Source organism: Tachypleus tridentatus, chromosome 2 (assembly GCF_004210375.1).
Source record: "Tachypleus tridentatus isolate NWPU-2018 chromosome 2, ASM421037v1, whole genome shotgun sequence".
Lineage (NCBI taxonomy): Eukaryota > Metazoa > Arthropoda > Merostomata > Xiphosura > Limulidae > Tachypleus > Tachypleus tridentatus.
The window spans coordinates 124,077,718-124,100,224 of NC_134826.1; the positions used below are offsets into that span (position 1 = coordinate 124,077,718).

Below are 22,507 nucleotides of genomic sequence, written 5' to 3' on the forward strand. Positions count from 1 at the left end.
TGCCACATCTGTTAAGCCCAAACCTTGTTAATGTTACGTAGCATCTTAAAGCAACAAACAGTCAGTTATCTCTTAAAACTTTTTTATACAACAGCAGCTTTGATCAATCATGTAAAATGTTTTTATTTTAATCAGCTTGACCTACCCACTAAGTACAGTAAAGTACAGCCTGTAGTAAGACTAGGCTTGCATTTGAACATTTACACATTACTACACCATAATACATACACAATGCCTAAGTGCTACACGTGCGCACGCACACACACCACTGGTATGTATTGCTATTCATAGTTCATATTGACCTTGACAGAGCAAAACCAGCCTTATTTCATTTACTTTTATTTTGTTTCATAATTATCAAAACTATCATAAAATTTTGTTTGCAGTTATCCTTATTATGTTCTATTTAATTCGTACATTTTCCCACTTTTCTCATGGTAGCTGTGTCTTCTGTATTTTCTGGACTTAGTTGGTCATGTCCATCTAATATTAGCCTTAGGCCTATATGTGCATAATTGAAAAGGGAATCAGTTTCAACTGCAATGCTTGAAGATAAACTTTTGAATTTTATTTCATAAATTTGATCATTTTTGTTCCTTCTAAAGGTTTATTAAAACATTCATAAGTAAGCATGCTGATTGCTAAATACTTCTTGATAAATAATTTGGAAAAACAGACTTTGCTTATACATCATATGGTTACCAATTGCAGATATCACAAAGGAGGAAGTTATTTTGTGATGAAACAAAACATTTTATGATCATCAGGATTTGTTGTTGAACATAATTAAGAATTATCTTGGAATACCAACTCTGTATAACATATTTTCATGGATTGGTTTAAAGACATGGTGCATCTATGATGTAAAATAAAGGCCTGAATTTTAATGGCAAGCTAAAAAAAAGTGTTGAATTTAGGTGTGCATAGTAGCAGATTAGCAATGACTAAGTTATTTGCAAAGAAATTCATACTTCAAAAATTCATTTTTGAATAAACAGATATTCCATCTCAATAAGAAAATGGGAGAAGACAGTGAAGAATGTACAAAGCTAGAAAAACAAGTCTGTGAATTTCAGCAGAAACTAAAAGAAACAGAAGAAGAAGTGTGGAGCCTTGAAGAGAAAGTACAACAAAAAGATCAGACATTGGCAAGACTGGTAAACATATCTGTATTTCATAGTTAACTAAGTTAAATATTGTATCTCTGATGTTCCAGATGTAAAATAAATACACAAAGAAACATAATTGCAAAACTTTGTAATGATTCCATATGAATATGAAAACTTTTTCATATCATGCTAGTTTTTTACGCTGAAATTAGTATCTGATGAGGTGTTTCGTGTCATCCCTTTATGAATTGTTATTTTCGAGCCGCCTTGTGAATTTCAGTATAATTATAGTTAAAAAAACAAACAAACAAATTAGATATGATATTTGCAGGTATAAATTCCAATATTATGGTTTTCAACAATGTTGCTAATACAACTTCTAATACTCCATCTAGCACCTTTCTCTGGTAAAGGAGGGGGGTCACTTTTGATTGGTACTGTCCATGTTTTTATCTGGTGAGAGATGGAGACATTCATTTGGCCTACAGTATTTTCTCCTAGAGCTTCAGAAGTTATCTTTTTTGTTGATCCTAGGGAGAGTTTGGATTCTGTTTTGTTTTGTTTTTTGTTACACCTTTCTTTACAAAGTTGACTACTCTAGAGTCTGATTTTGACCTTCCTACCACTCCTTTTCTCCAATTTGGCATTTGGACTTATGAGATTTGCTGGCTTTTTTTTCTCTGATTTCAATCTACTTCTTTCTTTTTGGTGGAAGGGGGAGACTTATTTTGTTTCTTCTTCTTCCTGATTTTTCACATTCAGGTTGGAAGATTGATTTATTTTTATGTGACAGGATAGATAGAACTTGTACCCTCCTACATCTGTTTGTTTACCTTGGATTTCTTTCTCCTGGTGGAAGTGTAATTTTTTTAGTTGTTGACATGTTAATGCCAGAAGTTACAGTTGTTAACATGCTTGTCAGACCTTCTCTTTCCTCTGGTCCTGCTATATCCTGATAGGTCTTTTATTTATAGGGAAGGAAATATATCCATTTCTGCTATTCTTTTATCACCTATATCTCATCTCTGCAATCGATTGTAATCTGATAATATGTCTTGACCTGTCAGGCCTGGAAGTGTTATGTGACCCACTTTACCTCCTTTTGTGGTTATTATCTCAACAATTCATTGGGGCCTTTCAGTTTCCCTTGATTTTCCCTATTTCCATAGAGATAGATTCCCATCTTTCTGTTTTGCTTATTTTGTTCTTTATGAGTAAATATCTTCCAAGTTGCTTCTTATCAGATTCAGCATACTTGTTTTTTGGCTGACCATTTAATTTATCCAGTGAGGTAATTTTTACAGTATTCAGATTTCTCCCAGTACTTTTCTTTCACATCCTTTACAAACTCAGGCACCTTTCTATTAGAAGTTTCCCCTCATGACCATTTTTAACCTTTGCTGAATTATGAGGAAGAGAGGATACTTTTATCATAATCTTGTTTCTTTATTTTCCAAAGTCTCTAACATCTTGCTTCTGGATCCCATTTTGTGGCAGCTATTACCAAGATAGGTGTGCTTCTTTCAATCCAGTGTTACATAAACAATTGATTTGATAATTCTTCCTACTGGTTGTAACATGTTCTGTAGGAATAAGGTGTTCCACAAGACAGTTTAGGCACTTATCAAATGGTATTACCATATTATTGTAGATTATCATGGGTAAACCTAAAGGGATTTCTGTCTGTATTTACCAATTATCTAATTGAATATATTGGGGTCAGTTTTCTTCTACAAACATTGCACCATTTCTCAGAACTCCTAACATGCATTATCACCCAAGTTTTATTTGTGGAGCTATGGAGCCCTTACCACACCCACTGTGGTGGTGGACCAGAGGCTTTTCCTCCAGAGTGTTTGAATGTATTCTTCCATTCTTGTAGAAGAGGACAGTATTTTTACCAGATGTTGGTAGAGTGGCACCAGCCTCTGTGGGAGCTTATTGGATGAGTTATGTTCCTTTGGTTAAGTACAGCATCTACAGTCCCATCATTCTGGGTTTGAAATGTTGCCTTTCAGACTTCTTCAGATGGAGGAGAAAGTTTGTGTACTTCTACATTGCTTACTGTCTTATGGTTTTGGTGCTTCAAAATGCATCACTCTATGACTATAGGTTGGGATCCAATCAAAAGTATATATATATATCTGTAGCATTGTGGTCCAATTGCCCTAGCTACCAATGTGAGATATAGGGACCAAGACCCCTTAATTCCAACCCCAAGTTGTGGAATCTTAGCTGTCTGGTTGGGGCTGGCATATAATGATGATTACTCATGTACTGTTCCACCCTTGATGCAGGAGTTGAGTTACAGGTGAAGAGCATACCAGTTCTAAATGTAGCATGGTTACCTTATTTGCGTGCCACTTATTTTGGTACACAACTGTTCTATGCAGATGCTTACTCTATAGATCGTGCCTGCATTGGCCCCCTCCTTTTTCTCAGTGTGGAATTCTAGCTCTATTTTCAGCTGATGGTAAATATGTTTTGGGAGTTAATATTTTCCTGTTGAAAATGTATTTCTAATGATACTTATCTCCACTGAAACTTTTCTGCTCTGCCTACCCACTAGGAACCAGTATGTCTCGAAAAAATTATTATCTTAGTGAGGTGCTTATATATGAAACTATAATAAAGGGCACAGCGACAAGGATGGAGAAATTTGCAAATTAGATATTGCCAAGGGCATTCAAATGGAGTATAAAAGACTGGAACATGCAAGACCAATGCTCAGATTGGCAATACCAATGTTAAAAATTTGCTATGTTGTCAGCAGAAGTAATTATTATTGGGAATACATTTTCAGTTTAGGAAGGTGTTAACTTCTTTTACAATGAAAATGAACTTGTGTTTTCTTTGTGTTTACTGTTTTTCTACAGCTAAAAACTTGTTACATTAAAACCTATATAAAGTGCAACATACTACTGTAAAAGTATGGACTATCTTTAAAAATGGGTATTTTTATAAAACCAAAGTGAGATAAAAGGTAGTTGTTGTTTTTTTCTGGTATTATATTGTTTCAGTTAAATTATCTTCAGAATTAACTGTGGGCTTATATAATGTTTAAATGTTTTAAGACTAGTTTCTTAGTAATGAATAATAACTTATACAAATTTAAAACTTTACAACTCAATTTTATAACTATTATTATATACTTAACTGAAAAAATATTTTTAAAGTTTAATGTTTTGTTTTACAGAGTAATACATATTTAGAAATAATTTTTCCTTGGCAGGCTTCAAGTAAATTTAATTAACTGGACTGGTAAGCAGAAGGTTGAATTTTTTTATTCAGCAAACTAGAAATGAGACAAACAGTTTTATTTTCAATATCAAAAACCAGTTAAAATAGGTAATAAATTTAGTTATGAAATGAAGCTGTTTTGTTTAAATTTATCTATAGCCTTAAAGTGTTTTTTTCTGGTTTAATTGACACTAAAAAAATAGACAAACAAGATTTGTGTTTTGTTTTGTTTTTGCAGAAACTCCAAAATGAAGAAGAAGTCAAAAAGCTAATATTAGATTCCCAGATAAAACAACAGGAATTAAACAGTCAGATCTTACAGTTAGAGTCTAACTTTTCAAAGATGGTGGAGGAAAGAGAGAAAGAAAATGATGAAGCACATAGGAGAATAGTAATATTTCTTATTATTTGATAGAATATACGAACTCCCAAATGGGATTGGCTTGTTGTGTCTCAAAGTCATCTCTATAGATCTCTTGTACTTTTTGTTTCTGCTAACAACATACATTGTGCTGAAACATGAAATATAGTACTCCAGAAAAAATGCTTATCCACATAAATGTGTATATTTGTGGATAAAAAATACATTACAAATAAACAACTGTAAGTACCAAATATACTTACTATTTGCTAAGACATAAATTGTTCATGTAGGTGTTTGTAACTACCAGTATGAAAAAAACAAAAACCTGTATTATTAATAAACACAAATTTAAAAATTAATTCTTACAATAAACTGATTACTTAGTTATACAACTGTTTATGTTATTTGTTTCTTACATCAAATCCTGCAAATTTTTTGTATTTCAGTATTCAGTCACACTCCTATGTTATCTTGTTTGGTTTGTGCTCCAAGCAGTATTAAATAACTTTGCATCAACAAAACTATAACATACTGCTGATGGAATAACATATAAAATAGAGATTAGGCCTCTATGTAGTTTACAAATTTTTTCTAATATGTAGTGAGGGAAATAAAAATTTACAAATTATTTATACAGCATTTACTGTGTAACAGTTACCTGTAATATGAGATTATTGTTGAACTGAAAATTACACCAATTTAATTTTATCAATTGAAATCACCAATGCATGCAACTCTGTTTTGGATTTTTGCTGTAATTTCCTGTAATGGCTGTTAATGGAGTGTTAATACAGGGATAAGGAAAGTTTTGTATTTAAGAGCACCAAAATACTAGATGTTGAATGACAAACAAAAAGTTGCTAAAATGTGAAATTATGTAAATTTTCACCATTGCAATGTATTTCAGGGATTAAAGTATTCATTATATCAGATGTTTATCTTAAGCACTGAGAAATACAAAGGAAGAGAAAAACAAATTTGTGTGAATTAAAAGCTTACTAGGATAGATCTTTAATGTTTTCCAAGTAAAATATCATGACATCTAGCAAGGTTTGCATATTTTGTTTTCAATAAGAAGTGTCTTGTATGTTTAAGAACTTCAGCAGTCAACTCTACTAAGTTGTCCATCTATGAAAATTATTGTTTCTTGTGATTAATGAAAATTAAAGAAAATGTTGATACTTTTTGTATACTGTGGTTTCCAATATGAGTCTCTTGGCTGCTAAAAAAGAACCAGATAGAAGATAAAACATAAGGAGAAATTTGTCTGCTGTAGAGATAATAAGTGATTTTAAGTATTTACCAGTTCATAATGATCTGACAAAAAACTGAGTGGAATCATTCAGTTTTTAAGTGACATGTAAGGAAACCTCAGCAGTAATTAGAGGAAAGATTTGCTGTATTTCTCGGTGACTTGTGTTATTTGGGACTGTAAATTAACAAAATCATGAACTTTTAAGCAATTTAGTTTATACTTTTGATGATTAGAAACCCACTTGAAATAAAAATGTGTCAGAATGGCTGTTATCAGCATTAACACTTTTATCGATAAGCAGAAAACAACGTTTCGACCTTTCTAGGTCATCTGCAGGTTAACAAAGAGGTAAACCTGGAGATGACTTAGATAGGTCGAAGTTTTGTTTTCTACATATCGATAAAAGTGTTAATACCTATACCAGTAATTTTGAGATGCATTTTTACAATTTAGTTTATAAATAGTTTAGAAAAGTGTATACTCATGGGCCTTATTTATAGTAACATAATTGATACCAAGTTGTTTCAGTAGATACTTGAAAAGTATTCATAATTAAATATTTTATTTATTGATTACACATTTTTTGAATTAGTTTTTTTATGAAAGTAATTATTTTAATATATACTACAAAAAATATCTCACTTTCATCATGTAATATTACCTTAAGTTTCTTGCTAACAATAATTTCAGGTCAGCTGTAAATTTTCTGTTAAGATTTCAAAGTTAAGTCCTTAATGTGCATTTATAAGGCACATAAGGTTGATGCTTTCAAATTCCAATGTCACAGGCAGATGAGAATGGTTATTCATTCATCATGAATGATATGACAGTTCTTCATAAGTAAACTCCAAGCTGAAAACTAATTACTCATTATTTAGAGTTGGGTAGGCTGAAACAAATGAGGTAAAGTGTCTTGTTCAAAGATACAATTGCATGACATAGGCAGCTTCAAACTCAGCCGTCTGACTGTGAGCCCAAAACTTGTGAATACACTGTTGGAGGTGCTAGTTGGTTAGTTTTACTGACACTAGTTTCTGTATTGACTTTCAAGCTTTATTGGGAAATGAATAGGATTTGTGCACAATACTCTTCAAGGAAATTATGTGGTTTTAAAGTATATTAAGTGATTTGATCAAAGTGTGTTTTAGTTAAGGGGATTTATATTCCTTTATGCTTTTTAAAGTATTGTTCTTTTTTTTCTTTAATGATGAGAATGAACTAGTAGCAGTTCAGACAGAATATGTAGAAAAAGAGATAGAAGTAGAGAGACAAATGACTTCTTTAGAGGATGAAAACACAAAGTTGAAGGTAAGAATTTGAAGGTGGTAATTATATTCTAAAAGCACAAAATTTTCAAGTAATAGATCTTTGCATAACAGTGCCATAAATTTTTATACATATATCTTAAGTTTTCCTTTTATAATGGATGCAAAAAATTCTTTTTTCTTTACCCCCAGTGGCATAACAAAAGGTTGGTAGGCACAGCACAAACAGCTCATTGTGTAATTTGTGCTTAACTACAAATGAACAAATTCTCCCTGTTTTAAATTATAAATTTGATGTCTCAAGTTGAAAGTTTACACACTCAGAATCATGTCTCAGTCAAAAACACAAAGATTTGACTTAAATATCTTCATTTTTATTGTGTATAAGTTATCAATTCATTTAGGTTCTTTTACTCAGTACTTTAATTTGAAGATACAGACTTTGTTAAAAATGCATCAGTTGTAAAAGTATCATACCCATAACATAGTATGATACAGTCTACTTTATAATCTATTTTATTCCAAAGTCCCAAATTTGTGTCATAGTTGAAATGTCATTTTTTAATATTGTTTTGTTATTAAGGACTTGAAGATATTGTTGAAATTTTTTCATGTTATTTTTCTGCTTTAAGGAATCAAAATTAGGTGAATATTTTTAGAAACAGCAATTTATTTTAAAGATCTAAGTTTACATAATAAAGGTACGGTAAGAAATGTTCAGAAAAATCTTGATAAGAAAATACTGACTGTATTGCCTTTATTCCAGTTCCCTAAAGTTAGTTTTGAAAGAACATGCTTTAAAACTTCACTTTTACAAAAGTAGTTTTTTGGTCTCTGTTGTTATTTATATTTTGTCTCAAATGTCACTAGAGTTTTTGTAGCTGAAACTAAGAATCATACCACTTTGTGGTAACTGACAATTTCATGTGTTTTTCTTTTTATGGTACTGCATGTTAGATAATATTCAAAGTAGTTTTACTGAAATATGATTGTACCTTTATACTTAAGATTAAATATTTGAATTGGATGGCAATGAATTACATTCCTTCATATATAAATGCACGTGTGTGTGTGTATGAGAGAAGAGACACACATTCGTCTGATATGGATGTTAAGATAATCTTAAAAATTATTTTGCTATAAAAAATCTCTCTTTACATACAATTTCTATTCTGTGCTGTCTTCCTAAAGGCATAAACATCTCATTTGAACAGCATTCTCTATCACTGATCCAGCTATTATAGATCTCAGTTTAGTTTTGGTATGAAATTTGTTATTTATTACAGTGTTGCTTCTAGGATACATAGGTACACTATATTTATTGTCACTGATGTTAAATACTTATTTGTCTGCATATGAGCTCACACACAAAAAAAAAAGTATGAATTTAAATTATTTTTGTATGTGCATCTGCCCTTTGAAATGTGTTAACAATTTCTTTATAATGATAGATCGCAATTGTAACCAGAAACTTCCAAACACTAATTAACTAATTAGCTTATTTAGATATGCAAAAAATGTGATTGGCTGCATTATGACACCATATGGTTTTCTAGGAGAAATCTTTGATGTTATGAGGTGTCGATCATTGAAAACGGGGAAAAATGAAAGGTATGAAAACATTCAAGAAGCAGTTAATTTTCAAAGAATTACATTTTTCCATCTAAACAATATAAAAATAGACATAAGTAAAGGAAAAGATGTAGAGAAGACAACTGCAATATAAGTTTTGTCAGTAATTTGTAAATATTTTCAACACAAATGAAACAAATTGCAATAATTCAATTTACTGTTTTTTCAAATAAAATTAATCAAGTTATGCTCTTGTAACTCATGAAGTTTGTACCTACTTCACTACATGGATAGGCCACTTTCTGGAAATTAGTGGGGGATTTGACCCACTTGAGAAAAATCCTAGAAGCAACACTGCTCAATATAAACAAACATTTTATCTCTCAGCAAAGTTTCTTTCTATGAATATCTAAATGAAATTAGTTATTAAGAGAAAACAAAAACTGTATTTTATTCACTGTAGCATTTCTTTCCTAATATTTTAACTAAACATTTGGTGATTGACTTGTATATATCATTATATTTTCTTTAAAAGTTCTGTGAAATGTATATGTAAAATATTAACAATTTAGTTCAGGTCATGAAGTCTATTGATTTTTTTCTTATTTAAAATACAGTTTTTTGATATGGTAATTTATTTGTTTATATTCATTATTTAAATTTTATTTTCTCTTGTTATTTTTTATAAAATAAGATTCATGAGTATAAAACAGCTATTTTAGGTTAAGGAGATAGTGAAATTAATACATGAATATGCCCATTATTGTATGTATATGAAAAATTTAAAGTTATGCTGTAATACTGTGTATATTTGTTAGTATGAATGTATTTCAAATGCTAAGTACAGAAGTAGTACCTGATAGATTATTTTCTGTTTGCTTGTGTGTCTGCAATATTATATCTTAGGGAGAATTAGGAAAGAAGGAAAAAGAGTGTGCAATCCTGTGTCATAACATACAATCATCCAGAGAGGAGTACAATAAGATGACAGCCACAGTAAGGATATTCTATTTAAAAAACATCAACAAATACTCAAAACTTAAAAAAAATAAGAAACAAGGTCTTAACATTTTTAAAAGGTCAGTAGAAGGGTATATAATCTGTAAAAAGTATTATTAATTAAAAGTAATCATAAGTCTTGCAGTAAAATGCTTGACAGTGAGGTAAGTTAAAAGGAAATGCTCTTTCTAGTACGATATATAACTTCATCTCACAAAACTACTATCTCAATTTACACTGCCCTCTATTGGCACAAATTGTTTCTTTGCCTCTATACTCCTGCTTATTTCTGTTTACTAACATGCAAATGACTGTGCAGCAACCTTCTGCAATAGGAGTGTAACAGTACCTTTGTTGTAACTAATGCCCTCTCTAATCTTGCAGCTTTTAATCACTTCTTAATCAGCAGTCTTATTGAATAGATGTTTTTTACTTATGGTTTAATTCACTTATCCACAGGCTGTTTTATCTTCTAAATTTTTCTAAGTTAATTACATTGTTCTTTGGTCTTTTAAGGAGAGCTATGAATAATTTTGTTTTCTCTCCTCTTTCACTTTCATGATTTGTGCACTTACAGTTTCAGGTGGTTGCAACTATAACTGCTGCAGTGATATTACTGACCATATCCAATGGGTAAGAACCATGATTTTTGGCCCATGAAGTGATGGCTGTTGTTCACTGGATGTTGACCAATTTTATGTAACAGTCAGAAGAAACTGAGGTTTGTTCTTTTATGCTTTTCAGTGATCAAAAACCTTTGAATTTGAACAGTATCTCCTCTCCCTCCTGAATATTCCTCTCAGTCATGTTTCATTTCAAGTGACTTGCCCAAACCTCTTTCCTCTTTGGTGGATTTAATTATTCAGGTATGTTATGTTCTATCCATATTTCCTCCTTCCTATATTCCACCTCTGACCTTCTCAAGGACTAGCTTTTAGTTCATTATTTAGTGTTTTTTCCTTGCACTGATATTGGGGTTTATTTGCATACAGGAATTGGTATGTCTCAACCACCACATACTGTGGTTGATCATGCTTTTGATTATCATCATTCCAACTTCCCTTAGACTCACAGCATTTGGTGTAGCTTGTAGTTAGGATTGGACCTCAATAATTTGATTACCTTTTCCCGTATTTGTCTCTTTCTGATAACTCATCTGTGGTTAGGGCTGGTGGGAGCCAAACTCTTTAAATTTGTCCATTTTTGGGAGGGTCTTTGGTGGTCAATCTATATTTTCTAACAGTCATTCAATAAGTCCAGTATATCATTTTTTCAAAACACTGTTTCATTCCCTCCTCCTCAGGATCCAGTTTTTTGCCCATCAGATTCATTTGGAAGCCTTTCTTTCCACTCTTCTATAGAGATATAGCTGCTTCTTGCCTCTTCACAAGAATACTCAGTCATCTATCCTCAGTTTCATTTCCAGGACATTGTCATGGTGATTGGTTTGTCAATGTAAAGAGGTTTTTCCTCACACCACAATGTTTTATTTCACCTTTGAAAATTTTCCAACCCCTTCCTCTTTTGGACTCTACATACTCCACTTCAGTTGCAAGCAATGGAATATCTTGTATGCAGTATCTCATTCTTCCTTCTCCTAATGTTACAGATTTTCACACACTTTAAGGAACAAGAACTTCTCACAAAGTACTTGTTCCTTGTGGTTATGCTCTAATGCATCATTATCAGCAGATTTTGATAGACAAATAGAACCTCATTTGGGATTGTGAGTTACCCATTTTACCCTCCCTCCCTCTCTTACAGACTAGCAGTTACATCAGAACAGTACTAACATGGGTGTTTTTCTTCGTCATTTAGAATGTCACCTTTTATAGGTGCTTCTCTTTTCGGTTGGGAAGTGTATCTCAGCACTCAGGAGGTTTTATCTCAGGGGTCCCTTTCTGACTTCTCTTTCTATATTAATCTCTTGGACCTTGCTGTTCATCAGGCTTTGCTTCATTTCATACATCACTAGGTATGGAGCACTCTGGTTGCAGCTTGGTTATCCTATTTCAAAAAGATTCTCTCTGTGGGGAGTGGTCTGTGGTCTTCATATTTACCCATTTTTGAGGTATCCAGTGCTCTGTGGGATGTCCAGATTTGAATGATTTTGCCAATTTTTTCAGTAAACAACATTTCCAATTTTCATCATATTTCTCATCCTCTGACAGGAACAATCAGTGCTCTCAGCTGGAATTAGTATGTTTGATATCTATATATATCCTCATATTCTTTACTTCTGCATGTTCTTCATAGTTCAGACCACACTGTGTAGTGTTCCACTGGTTTTTATGTATTGGCTGGCTAACACATAGTTTTCACTACTGTGCCAAGTTTAGACATTGTCTCCCTGTCTGTTCCTTTATCTCTGATGCTTTTTCATCAGCCACACTGTTGAGTGTGTCATCTGACCATACCTGCATCTTGTCTGCACACATGGCTTTTTCCAGTCTCTCACTTGAAGGGCCAAATTTTCATTATAACTTCCTTCATTTTCTGTCGTGTTTGTTCTTCCTTCATGGAGATTTACCTGTGTACTGCTTTTAATCTGTCCTGATATTGTCTTCCTCCCCCTCCTGTGGTTCCTCTTATGCCATCCTTTTTTGCTTTGGTTTTTTTTTAACAGGGCATTCTGATTTCATCTGTTGTAAGATGTAGGCAGTGTTATCTGCATAACAACTGTGCTTGTGTTTTCCAATTGCCAATCTTATTCATGTTTTTTGTTCTTTTATATTTCCTGTTCTCCCCATCCTCTTTTCTTATGAATTTACATCTCTATGTGGTCCTTCTTGCTCTTCCCTGTTCTCTGCTGGATCTTTTGTCTTTGTTTTTTTTTAAATCACCTTTCCTTGAAGTTACTACCTTTTAGATGTGATATTAAGTTTTTTTTCTATCACAGACCTGATGTATAATTCCAGATGCCACCAGGTGTTGGTTGATTGACTGTGTTAATGTATCCTCTATATATCTACATACAGTATTGTAACACATACCTTTGAGATGAGATGCTTTGCAAAACCACTCATAGATATCCTTTGCAGTTTGTCGCCTCATAAAAATGTTTGTCTCATAGACTAGAATGGTTAGAGTAAACGGGAATTGCTGCTCATCTCTGATCTATATCATTGAGGCTCTTTCAACCATCGATCTGATATACATTTCCAGATGCCACCAAGTGTTGGTTGAATCAACCCCATCACCTTCTTTTTCAAAATTATACATTATGATTGCCATTACACTGTCTCTTGTGCTGTTATTTTCTGGACTCTCTAACACATTTTTCCCTCCTTTTTATAGTGGAGTATGGAAGTCTTTACCATGTATCAATTTGTAGCCACTGAAATGGTGGACCATAGATGTTTGTTTTTGTATGTATGCTCAGTACCACTCACTTGAAAGTAGGGTGTTGGCATTCTGCTGGTGTAAATGGCATGACACTTTTCCTACCATGGACCTAATGTATAATTATAGGTGCTGCCAGATGTTGGATGAAACACTCCACCATCTGTTGTAGTTGTGTTCCACTTTGGCTGAGGTACCCTTTTTTCATCAGATGTCAGTTCCTGGGGAGCAGTAGTTGGTTGAATCTAGACTGGCCACATAAGTCCTTGCCTGTATTTGCATTCTGCCCTCCTGCACTATAAATTCCCAATACTGCCACATTTTGACTGGAGATATAACCCCAAATTGTGGTCCCTTTTTTTACTGTCTGCTGTATATCACCCAGTGGATCTTGTGTTGGTTGTGACTGGATGAGACACCTGAATTTCCACATGTATAGGGCTGCATAACCTTTTCCTACATGGAGTAGATGAAAAATTCCCAATGCTACCAGGCTTTGAACTAGAGAGGAACACCCATCTAGGCTCTCCACCTTCCTATCATATGCCAAATTTTGGTTCCCAGTGGATCTGATGTTGGTTTTGTTGGAAGTGAAGACAGATTCTTAGTATGAAAGCTCCTTTTTCACTACTGATACTTTTTTTGAGATGAAATGTGGAGAACCATCTTCCTACTGCAAGCCTGACATGCAGTTCCAGATACCACCAGGTGTTGGTTGATGTCAAACTCTCATTTATGGTCTGCCACACCCCATCCACTCTTCACTAGGGGGTTACTTTGTTTTCATATTTTTTTCTTAGTGTTCCTCAATGTTACTGCTCTTTTAGCAATATTACAAATGGGCAAAGAGCATACCTGGTTCAGAAGTGGTACAGTCTCCCACACGTGTGTTGTTTTTAATTTCATCTTGTACCACATGGTTTTACTTTTGGTAATTTCTAAAGGGAGTTTATCTTCTCACTAACACTCCATGACATTCTAGCTTTTTGTGAGAGAAGATATCATTTTAAAAGTATAACATTTTTCTAAACTTAGTGTATTTCTGATAGGTACCTGTTTTTGCATTTCCCACCTATTCTCCACACTTCTGGTTTGGTCTGGTTTCTTATTGATGAAGGGTTGCTGCATAGTTATTTCCATTTTAGGATACAGAAATAAGTGGGAATATTAAAGCTAGTGGCAACCAGAAATTTGCACTGATAAAGGATGGAACAAGCTGAGAAAACTTTTTAGTTGAGGAGACAAGTATTTATCATAAATACGTTTTCAGTTTAGGAAGATGTAAACTTCCAATTCTATAAAAATTGAGTATTGGTATAAGTGATTAACCATTGTTTATTAATTTGCCTTAATGTACTTGATTATGTTTTTCTGTCTAATATTTAATGCTAGTGATATGATCTTTAAACCTTCACCTAATGATGACTGTTTGTTCAGTAAATTAAAAATAGATGTTACATGAAAAATTGAACTGACACTGATCTTTTAAAGCTATGCCATTTTAAAACATGATTATATTTTCCACTTCTTTCTTCTAACTATATATGAAAATATTTTGCAAACTATCTTTGTATTATGTTCTGCTACAAGTATTTCAGACATATGAAGTATGACCAAACATTGCTAGTGTGCTTCACTGTCAGAATAAATTAACTTGTATTACAGGATACTTAAGAGTAACATGTAAAACAGGAAATCCAGTAATCTGCCTTTTTCAGGAATAAATTGGAAATTGTTACATACTGAAGGGATTTAACAAGGTATTTCTGCCAAATATTAGATAAGCAGTCATGTTAGTTATTTACATAGTGTTAAGATGGCTTGGGATTTGATTACTTTCTTCCTGCAATTTTTTTTCATACATCTTATGCATTTTGAATGTAGGTTCAGGAATTAGAAGAAAAGATAACATCTCACTTGCATTCTCTTGAAGACATCCAGAAAGTTCTTAAGGAGCGAGAAGTTGAATTGCACAATACAGCACAAGGTTGGTGGTAATATATCAGAATTGTTTTAAGTAACATGTTAGCTTTATACTGTTAAATAAAATTGTTTCTGTTGTCAGGGTCTCCACATGTCCTTTTAGTCCTGAAAAGTCATGAAAAATAGAGCCTAAAAATTTCAGGTTGCAGAAATCCTGAAAAAACAGCTGTTTTTAAGTTTGATCCTGAAAAAGTCCAGAAATTTAAATTGTTTAAAGGAAATTCCCCATAAAACGAGTGGCATAATTTAGAAACATCATGCAAACAAAAAGTTTCTTTTATTTATGTTCCATTCTAGCCTTTGTAAACATCATGCCATGTGAGACCCATGAATGTTGCAATTTCCACTTCTGAGCGTGCTTGATGACTTAAAATTGTAGAAAAATACAAGTTGAACTCTGCACTTCAGGATCAAGAATCCTGCAATTTTCTTTAGTAAAATATCTACGAATTTTGTGACAGTTTTGTTTTTATTTGCATGGTTGATAGGAATATTAGAGAAGATTTTAGATTTCTATAAACTGGATCTGTTTTCATCAGTAAGTAATACAGAAGATTGAAAATTGGAGTTATCTGCTGTATACTATCTTCCATACTTGAATACTTTTTCTGTGTATCCTACTTCAGAGAACAAAAACAACAGTATGTTGTGACCTATGATATGTAGTCAGTTGATTAGTATTACTGTTTTCTCCTTGAATGTTATGCTTCTTTTTTTTTAATATACTTGAAAGATAATTAAAAAAGAATTGTTTAAATGTAATTACCATACCTGGAAACAGATCCTTTAAACTTTAAAAGTTCACAAAAGAAAGGTTTGATCAGTATAATGAAGATATAGTTCTCCAATAACTTATAATTGCTTTATTATGCTATTAATATTCTGATCAGTCTAATAATGACATAATAATTTTATTAATCAACCTTGAACTATGTTCAGAGAAGGATGATCTGATGATGAAGAGTGCAGAATATTCAAATCAGCTAGAACTTCTACGACAAGAACTTGAAGAAGAAAAAATACTACGAGAAAAAGAGAGAGAAGAAGGAGATAAAACAATAGTTGAACTACAAGTAACGAGAGAAAAGGTGTGACATGTTTAGATATTCAATCAGTTTGTTTCATCATCTTGGTTTTAGTGTCGAATTTTTCTTACATAGTAATAAGCTTTAAATAAATTTTGCTTTCAATTCTTGAAATATTCAATGAAAATTATAAGGTTATAACAGTTATTTTTGCAGAAAAAATTTAAAGCAAGAAAATTGAAAAATACTTAAAGCAAATGTATAACATTTTTTCTAAATTATTTTGTAGTGGTGTTCATTATCATTGAAATTCAAACAAATTCAAATTGTAGAGTAAAACTACCTACTATAGGTAATTTTTTTTATATGCTGAATGACATCATTTCTAAATTGTAAAAGTATTGTGAGGTAAAGAAAAGGACAGTTTGTAAGAATTTGTTGAGCATGAAAGTTATATATTTGATACTTTTACCATTGTAAAATTGTTGTGAAATAAAAAATGACAGTTTGTGAGAATTTGAGTGTATATATTTTAGGATAGTTTTACTATCAAAACATTTATGTGTGCTAACTCAAAGCAATAACCTAGTGTAATTTCACTTAAAAGATCTGGATATTACTGAGGAAATTATTTTGTAACTTAAAAATTTAAGAGTAGCACACAGGTTACTCAAGTCAAAGTTTTCATTATTTTTCACTGAAATCTTTAATTTTGTTTTTGTGGTTAGAATAAATGCTGATGGTAAATAGTGAAATTCTTTCTTTGCTAATTTGGCTCTGTTTGTTTAATTGCTTCTTAATGTATTTAAGACCCATACTGAATAAAATTTATCAATCCTTTGTTGTTAGCTATTTTTTACATTGGCTAGGAAGTAGGAGTGTGAGTTTTGTAACTTGAGTATCCATGGTAATTATTGGAATATGTCATTGTGTTTCATAATGGGCACCCATCTGATAACTCTTTTAGTGTTTCTGTGTTGCATTGACCATGTTTATGTACCTCAGTACCTGAAGGTGTGAGTGTTGTTTTTTTTAAATAAAATTAAAACAACTTTTTTTATGAATTATTATTAAATTGTTTCTAACTTTATTGGTAGGAATGGTGATGTTTTTGTTACATAGATAATAAAAAATATTCAGTTATGTTTCATAATGTTTAGTGTTGACTTCCTTTAAGTATCTCATGCATATGTGGTAGTCTTATTCAAGGCACTTGTGCTTATTTTGGTAACTCTTGATTACCATTTGTATTATTGTTTCAGCTTGCTCAAAATACTGTACTACGTTTGGATATTTGTACTATTTCATGCAAAATCTGTACTGTACAAGATTGTATTCTAGTCTTTAGTTAATGTTGTGTACTAGTCCTGAATTGTAGCTTAGCAGTAGGTTTCATACAAAATCTGCATTACTGTGCTGTACTGCTGTATTGAGTGTTTAACTGCCAATTTTCAAATGTTAAACAATCTGTGTCCTTCATTTTGTGTGGCTGTATTCAAAGTTTAATTGTTTCTCACCTTAACGGTCAATGTCATATATTCTGTAAGTCTGTATTTGATTTCTTGCTGTTTCTAAGTGGTAATTGTCATACATCTGTGTTAGAGTCAGTTCAGTGTGACTGTCAAGAATGTTTTGTGTCAGAGAAATAAGTAACTGTGCCATATATTTTTTTTTCAACATAAGTATATAAAATGACAAAATGCCATCAGTGTGAAATTGTTTTACATTTAGTTTCAATGTCATGTATATTTAATTCTTTTTTTGAATTGATCGTTTTTAATCAAATAAAAAGTTTATTAAATAGTAATTTCAGAACTCTGTATCTTTTCAAACATGTGCCTTATTACTATACTATACTCATCACTTAGCATGATTTACAGATATTACAATAATGTGTTTGATTTATCCTTATTGTAATTATCAGAGAATGCTTTACAAACATTTTTATTTCCATTAATTCATATTTTTTTTTAAACTACATGGACCTCATATATGCTGATATCTATAAGTATATACTAATGGCTCAGTAGAATTGTCAGGCTATCTTTACATCACACCATTGTTTGTATAGATGTAAACTAAAGGTATTTTGAACAGTTATGCTTTAGTACTAAATTTAGCCCTATTTTACTGAAAAAAATCCTGAAAATTCATAAATAAGGATTAAGGAAAACATAAGTTTTATTTTATCATAATTTATTTTAGTATTACTGTATTTACTGTTAATTATCAGATCACTGAGTTAGAGAAGCAAGTCACAGAGAATGTGGAAAATTCAACCAGAGTTTCAGAACTAAAATCAGTTGTAGAAGACCTTAAAGTGCAACTAACTGAGAAAACCAAGGTGAATGTTTTAAATTAACCTGTTGCTTTATATGCTTAAGTAATGTATTTTATGAAATGGGAAAGTAAAGTTTTGTGAATTTAAAAATGAAAAAACTACAGATGAACTCTGCTAGAAATATACAAGTTAAGTTGCTTCATTTAAGTAGCCATGACCTGTTAACCAGTTCTAGTTGTTATATAACCAGAAGAGTATATAATGGAATGCTGCACACATTACTTACCATCAGGACTCATGAGATCCAGTGGGTTTACATAAAGCCTGGATTCAAATTTGTATATTAGTCATTTACTAAACAAGTAATGGCATAGTGCATAATGTCTAGGTTGACAAGGTGTGATCTGCTTTTCAATAGTTTGTATAATATTACATCACAATAAGACTACTAATTTATTATTATTACACCTGCTTCTGTAACTGTATGGTTGAGAAATATGAGAGCATTAAATTGCAAAATAATCAAATTTATTATTGAAATATAACCATACTAACTTTGATATAATAAATTATGTTATGATATCATACAAACTACTATCAATAAAACATACTCTTGCCTAATATTTCATGCTTAACAAGAAGAAATACATATTTTGTAGTTTTTGTCAGAAGAAACACAAGTAATCATTGTACTGTGTGAAAGAGAACTAATGAAATTGTGAAGGTAAATTCTGTCATTTTGAAAGTTGCTGGAAGTCATAATTTATATAGTAACAGATAATGCACTCTTAATCGTGGAAAAAAATGTATAAACAGTTTATTTACTTTGTTTGTTAATGGGTTGAGGAACTTGTTGGTTTATTCATGAAGAATTTTCTTAGTGGAGAAATAATCCCCATTTTTAATTTCATAGTGTTTCTATTTTTATTAACTAAAAAGTTTTAATTCATCTTATTAGTATAGCATGGGAATGTAATAGATTATTTATAATCAGCTATTAAATATATTTTCTCAAATTTGTAGACCATTAAGTTACAGCAGCAGAGGATCACAGACATGAAGAAAACTCTGCAGAAAGAACTTCGGGTTCAAAGAAACATTGATGGTTTCCAAACAACTGACACCACAGAAATTGGCTCATCCTCCCACATAAATGTACGTGGATTTCAAGATTGCAGCCATCAACAAAACCATTTGGATCTGAATAATGATGATGATGTCAACTTCAAGTATTTAAAGCATGTTGTCTTCAAATTCATGACCTGCAGGGAGTATGAGGTCAGTTAAACATTGTTATCTAAGTAAAATGTTAAAAGATGTTTGTCATTAAAGTACTAAATTTGACAGACAGAAAAAAAAAATGTGAATGAGAAATTTTCAGTTATGTTTAAGTCCATTTCATTGTTTTCTGAACTAGTATTCTTTTTTTGTTTATTTAACCCCTTACTTGCTGGGACCATTTTGTTTTATCCTTAGGGTAAAATCACATTTGAGAATTGCAAAAAATAATACTTATTTTTTATTAGATGTTATATTTTATTTTTGTAAATAGTAGCATAACATTCAATTATTTGTACTAAATTGTATTTTTAATTAAATTTGAAGAGAAATTTAATTTTTAAAAATTCCAAAGTACATTTGAGACCACAAATAAGGGTCCACTTAGAAAATAGTTTTTTTTCAACACTTTAGCACTAGTTTTGCCATAAATGGTTGGTATCTGAACATTTTCTAGTCTGTTTTCTTTAAAAAACAGCATCTTCACATGTTAAATCTCACTTGTAAAACTTTTAGCAAATCCTAATCAAAGGTATCAATTTCAATACTATGTTATTCCATTCTCTGTATTTCACATTTCAAGATCATTAGATGATAAGTAAAGCACATGATTAAGCTATGTTCTATGTGTTTTACAATATACCATATTTTACACCTTTTTTCTTTACAAACACCTTGAAAAATCACCATATGTCTTCCAAGACAAAAGTGATGGGTTAAGGCAAGAGGTTAGCTTAAGGTCTACTTGAAACAGCCTCTCATACAAATCGTAATCTCATTACCTACCAATTACAAGTATTTTAAAAAGAATAAAACATTTAATTTAACTAATATTGTTGATACACTGTGAAGAATATGATATATTTGACTGTATTTATTCAGTAAGTTGAAAAAAAGTCAAGTTTACATCAAAGTGTTGGTTGCTGAGTTGAAACATTTTTTTCTTATAATTATCTTTCTAAAATTAGGGTGTGTCTTCCACAATGTAGCATCTTACAAGGTGTAAAACACTGTAAATGTTGATGGTGCATATTTTACTAACAGCCATTTTATATAGAGGTTGTATATAATAATGGGCAATAGTACTCCTATAAGCCTTAGAAAACTTGCATCTGGAAAAAAACTTCATGGAATGTATGCAACTCTTATTACTTTGCTTTAATTGCATAAATCATGCTATATAATGTACCTATTTATATTAATTATTATATTGAAAAATTAACTCAAAAGAAATATATATATTTAGGAAAGAAGTTCCATGAATGTTAGGATTAAGATCCACTGAATAGCAAGTGTATTAGACTTAGCATTTTGAACTGAAAGAGTGTGTGGTTTTATATTCTTTTTATTTGAATAAGCAGTTTTAAATTAAATGATTTAGAGTAATTTTATACCTAGTTCATAATAAAAATGTGATTCAATATTTAAAATAATTATCTTGTTTGACTTGTATGTACAACAACTAATATCGTGTAAGAATTTTATTATTTTCCTCCTTCTTATCTTTACTTTGTAGTAAGACCTACACTTTTGTTGTTGTTGCTTTATAATTAAAACACTAACTGATATATAAAAAGCTTATTGTGATATTTTTTTAAAGGGTTCAGAACTCAGTGTACATGTGATGACAATAAAACCCATATGTTGGTTGTGAAACAGACATAAACACATTCATCTCAGTAATACAGTGGAAGCTGTGACATTCTCACATTTGAGGTGTCAATATACTGAAGGGCTTAAGTTTCAAATTTCAATATCAATCTTGTCTATAATGTGACCAAGACTAATATTTTAGTGCTGTAAAGTGATTTTCTTTTCTTTGTAATTTATGATGTCTGTATCGTTTGGTAATCTCTTCTAATAGAATATATCATGTAACTAAGGTCAGGCAGTGTTATTCAAACCACCTGTATTGTAACTTATTATATACATTCCCTAGTAGTAGCAATTAGTTTGTTTGCAATAAAGCATAAACTTGAAAAACAAAGTTATGAAACAAAATTAAAATGTTTTTTTTGCACATATATATACATGAAATTCTAGATAAAATACATAAATACTCATGTATTGTTTAATTAAAACTATTTTCAGTCTCGTACATTACATGAAACTGTAAGGAGAGTACGTGATTATTAAAAAATTGGAACTAGACAAAATTTGAATTTATCGATGATGAAAACATTTTAGAGATTTTAACATAATGTACTAAAACATGAAAAGTAAGAAGTTCAAATCTGGAACTGAATTTTTCAGAAGTAACTGGCTTTATATTTTTTAATCTACATGCATTTATGGAAGTTCGTACAAAGTTTCAAAAATTTTATTTCCTAGTTTTATTATTGGAACGAATTATAGCAAGATTTGCATTGGCTATGAGGAAAGTCAGTAGCCAGTAGTGGTCGAGTTGATATAAATACATTAATTTTGAGTAACATGAAATATTTTATAGGATGTGTTTCTGTTATTGAACACAAGCATAGACTTCTTCACTATCTGACAAAAAATGTATAACACAAACAACTGAAACACTGCACAGGAGTCAAATCACTCAAGTTCATTTAATGCCTTATTCAAAAGGCTAGGTTGTTTGTAACTTTTCCTTTTTTTGAGAAGATCCACTTTAAAGGAAGGATTATATCTTTGATTGTACCATTGACGTAGTATTAGCGTATCCATGTATTATTCAGGTTCTCAAGATATTTTAAATTTTATTAATTTGATTATCTAAGCTTCTGTTTTTACATGCTAAAAAATTATGAGTGTGTGTTCTTTTGTATAAAGCATATTTTTCTGC

The 22,507-nt window shown here is 31.3% G+C and overlaps 1 protein-coding gene across 12 annotated transcripts in view; it reads left to right on the forward strand.

Moving 5' to 3' along the window:
* Positions 1 to 22,507, forward strand: part of LOC143245011 (golgin subfamily A member 1-like) — a 93,204-nt gene that overhangs the window by 57,848 nt on the left and 12,849 nt on the right. For all 12 annotated transcript variants that reach the window (XR_013025427.1, XR_013025426.1, XM_076490743.1 and 9 more), the window contains 8 exons: positions 999 to 1,157; positions 4,588 to 4,740; positions 7,181 to 7,276; positions 9,712 to 9,801; positions 15,031 to 15,133; positions 16,069 to 16,217; positions 18,388 to 18,498; positions 19,459 to 19,713. Coding sequence is in view for 10 of the 12 variants with exons in the window: in XM_076490743.1 (XP_076346858.1) it covers positions 999 to 1,157; positions 4,588 to 4,740; positions 7,181 to 7,276; positions 9,712 to 9,801; positions 15,031 to 15,133; positions 16,069 to 16,217; positions 18,388 to 18,498; positions 19,459 to 19,713 (1,116 nt within the window). In the remaining 2 variants the exon portion in view is untranslated. The remainder of the gene's footprint in view (positions 1 to 998; positions 1,158 to 4,587; positions 4,741 to 7,180; positions 7,277 to 9,711; positions 9,802 to 15,030; positions 15,134 to 16,068; positions 16,218 to 18,387; positions 18,499 to 19,458; positions 19,714 to 22,507) is intronic.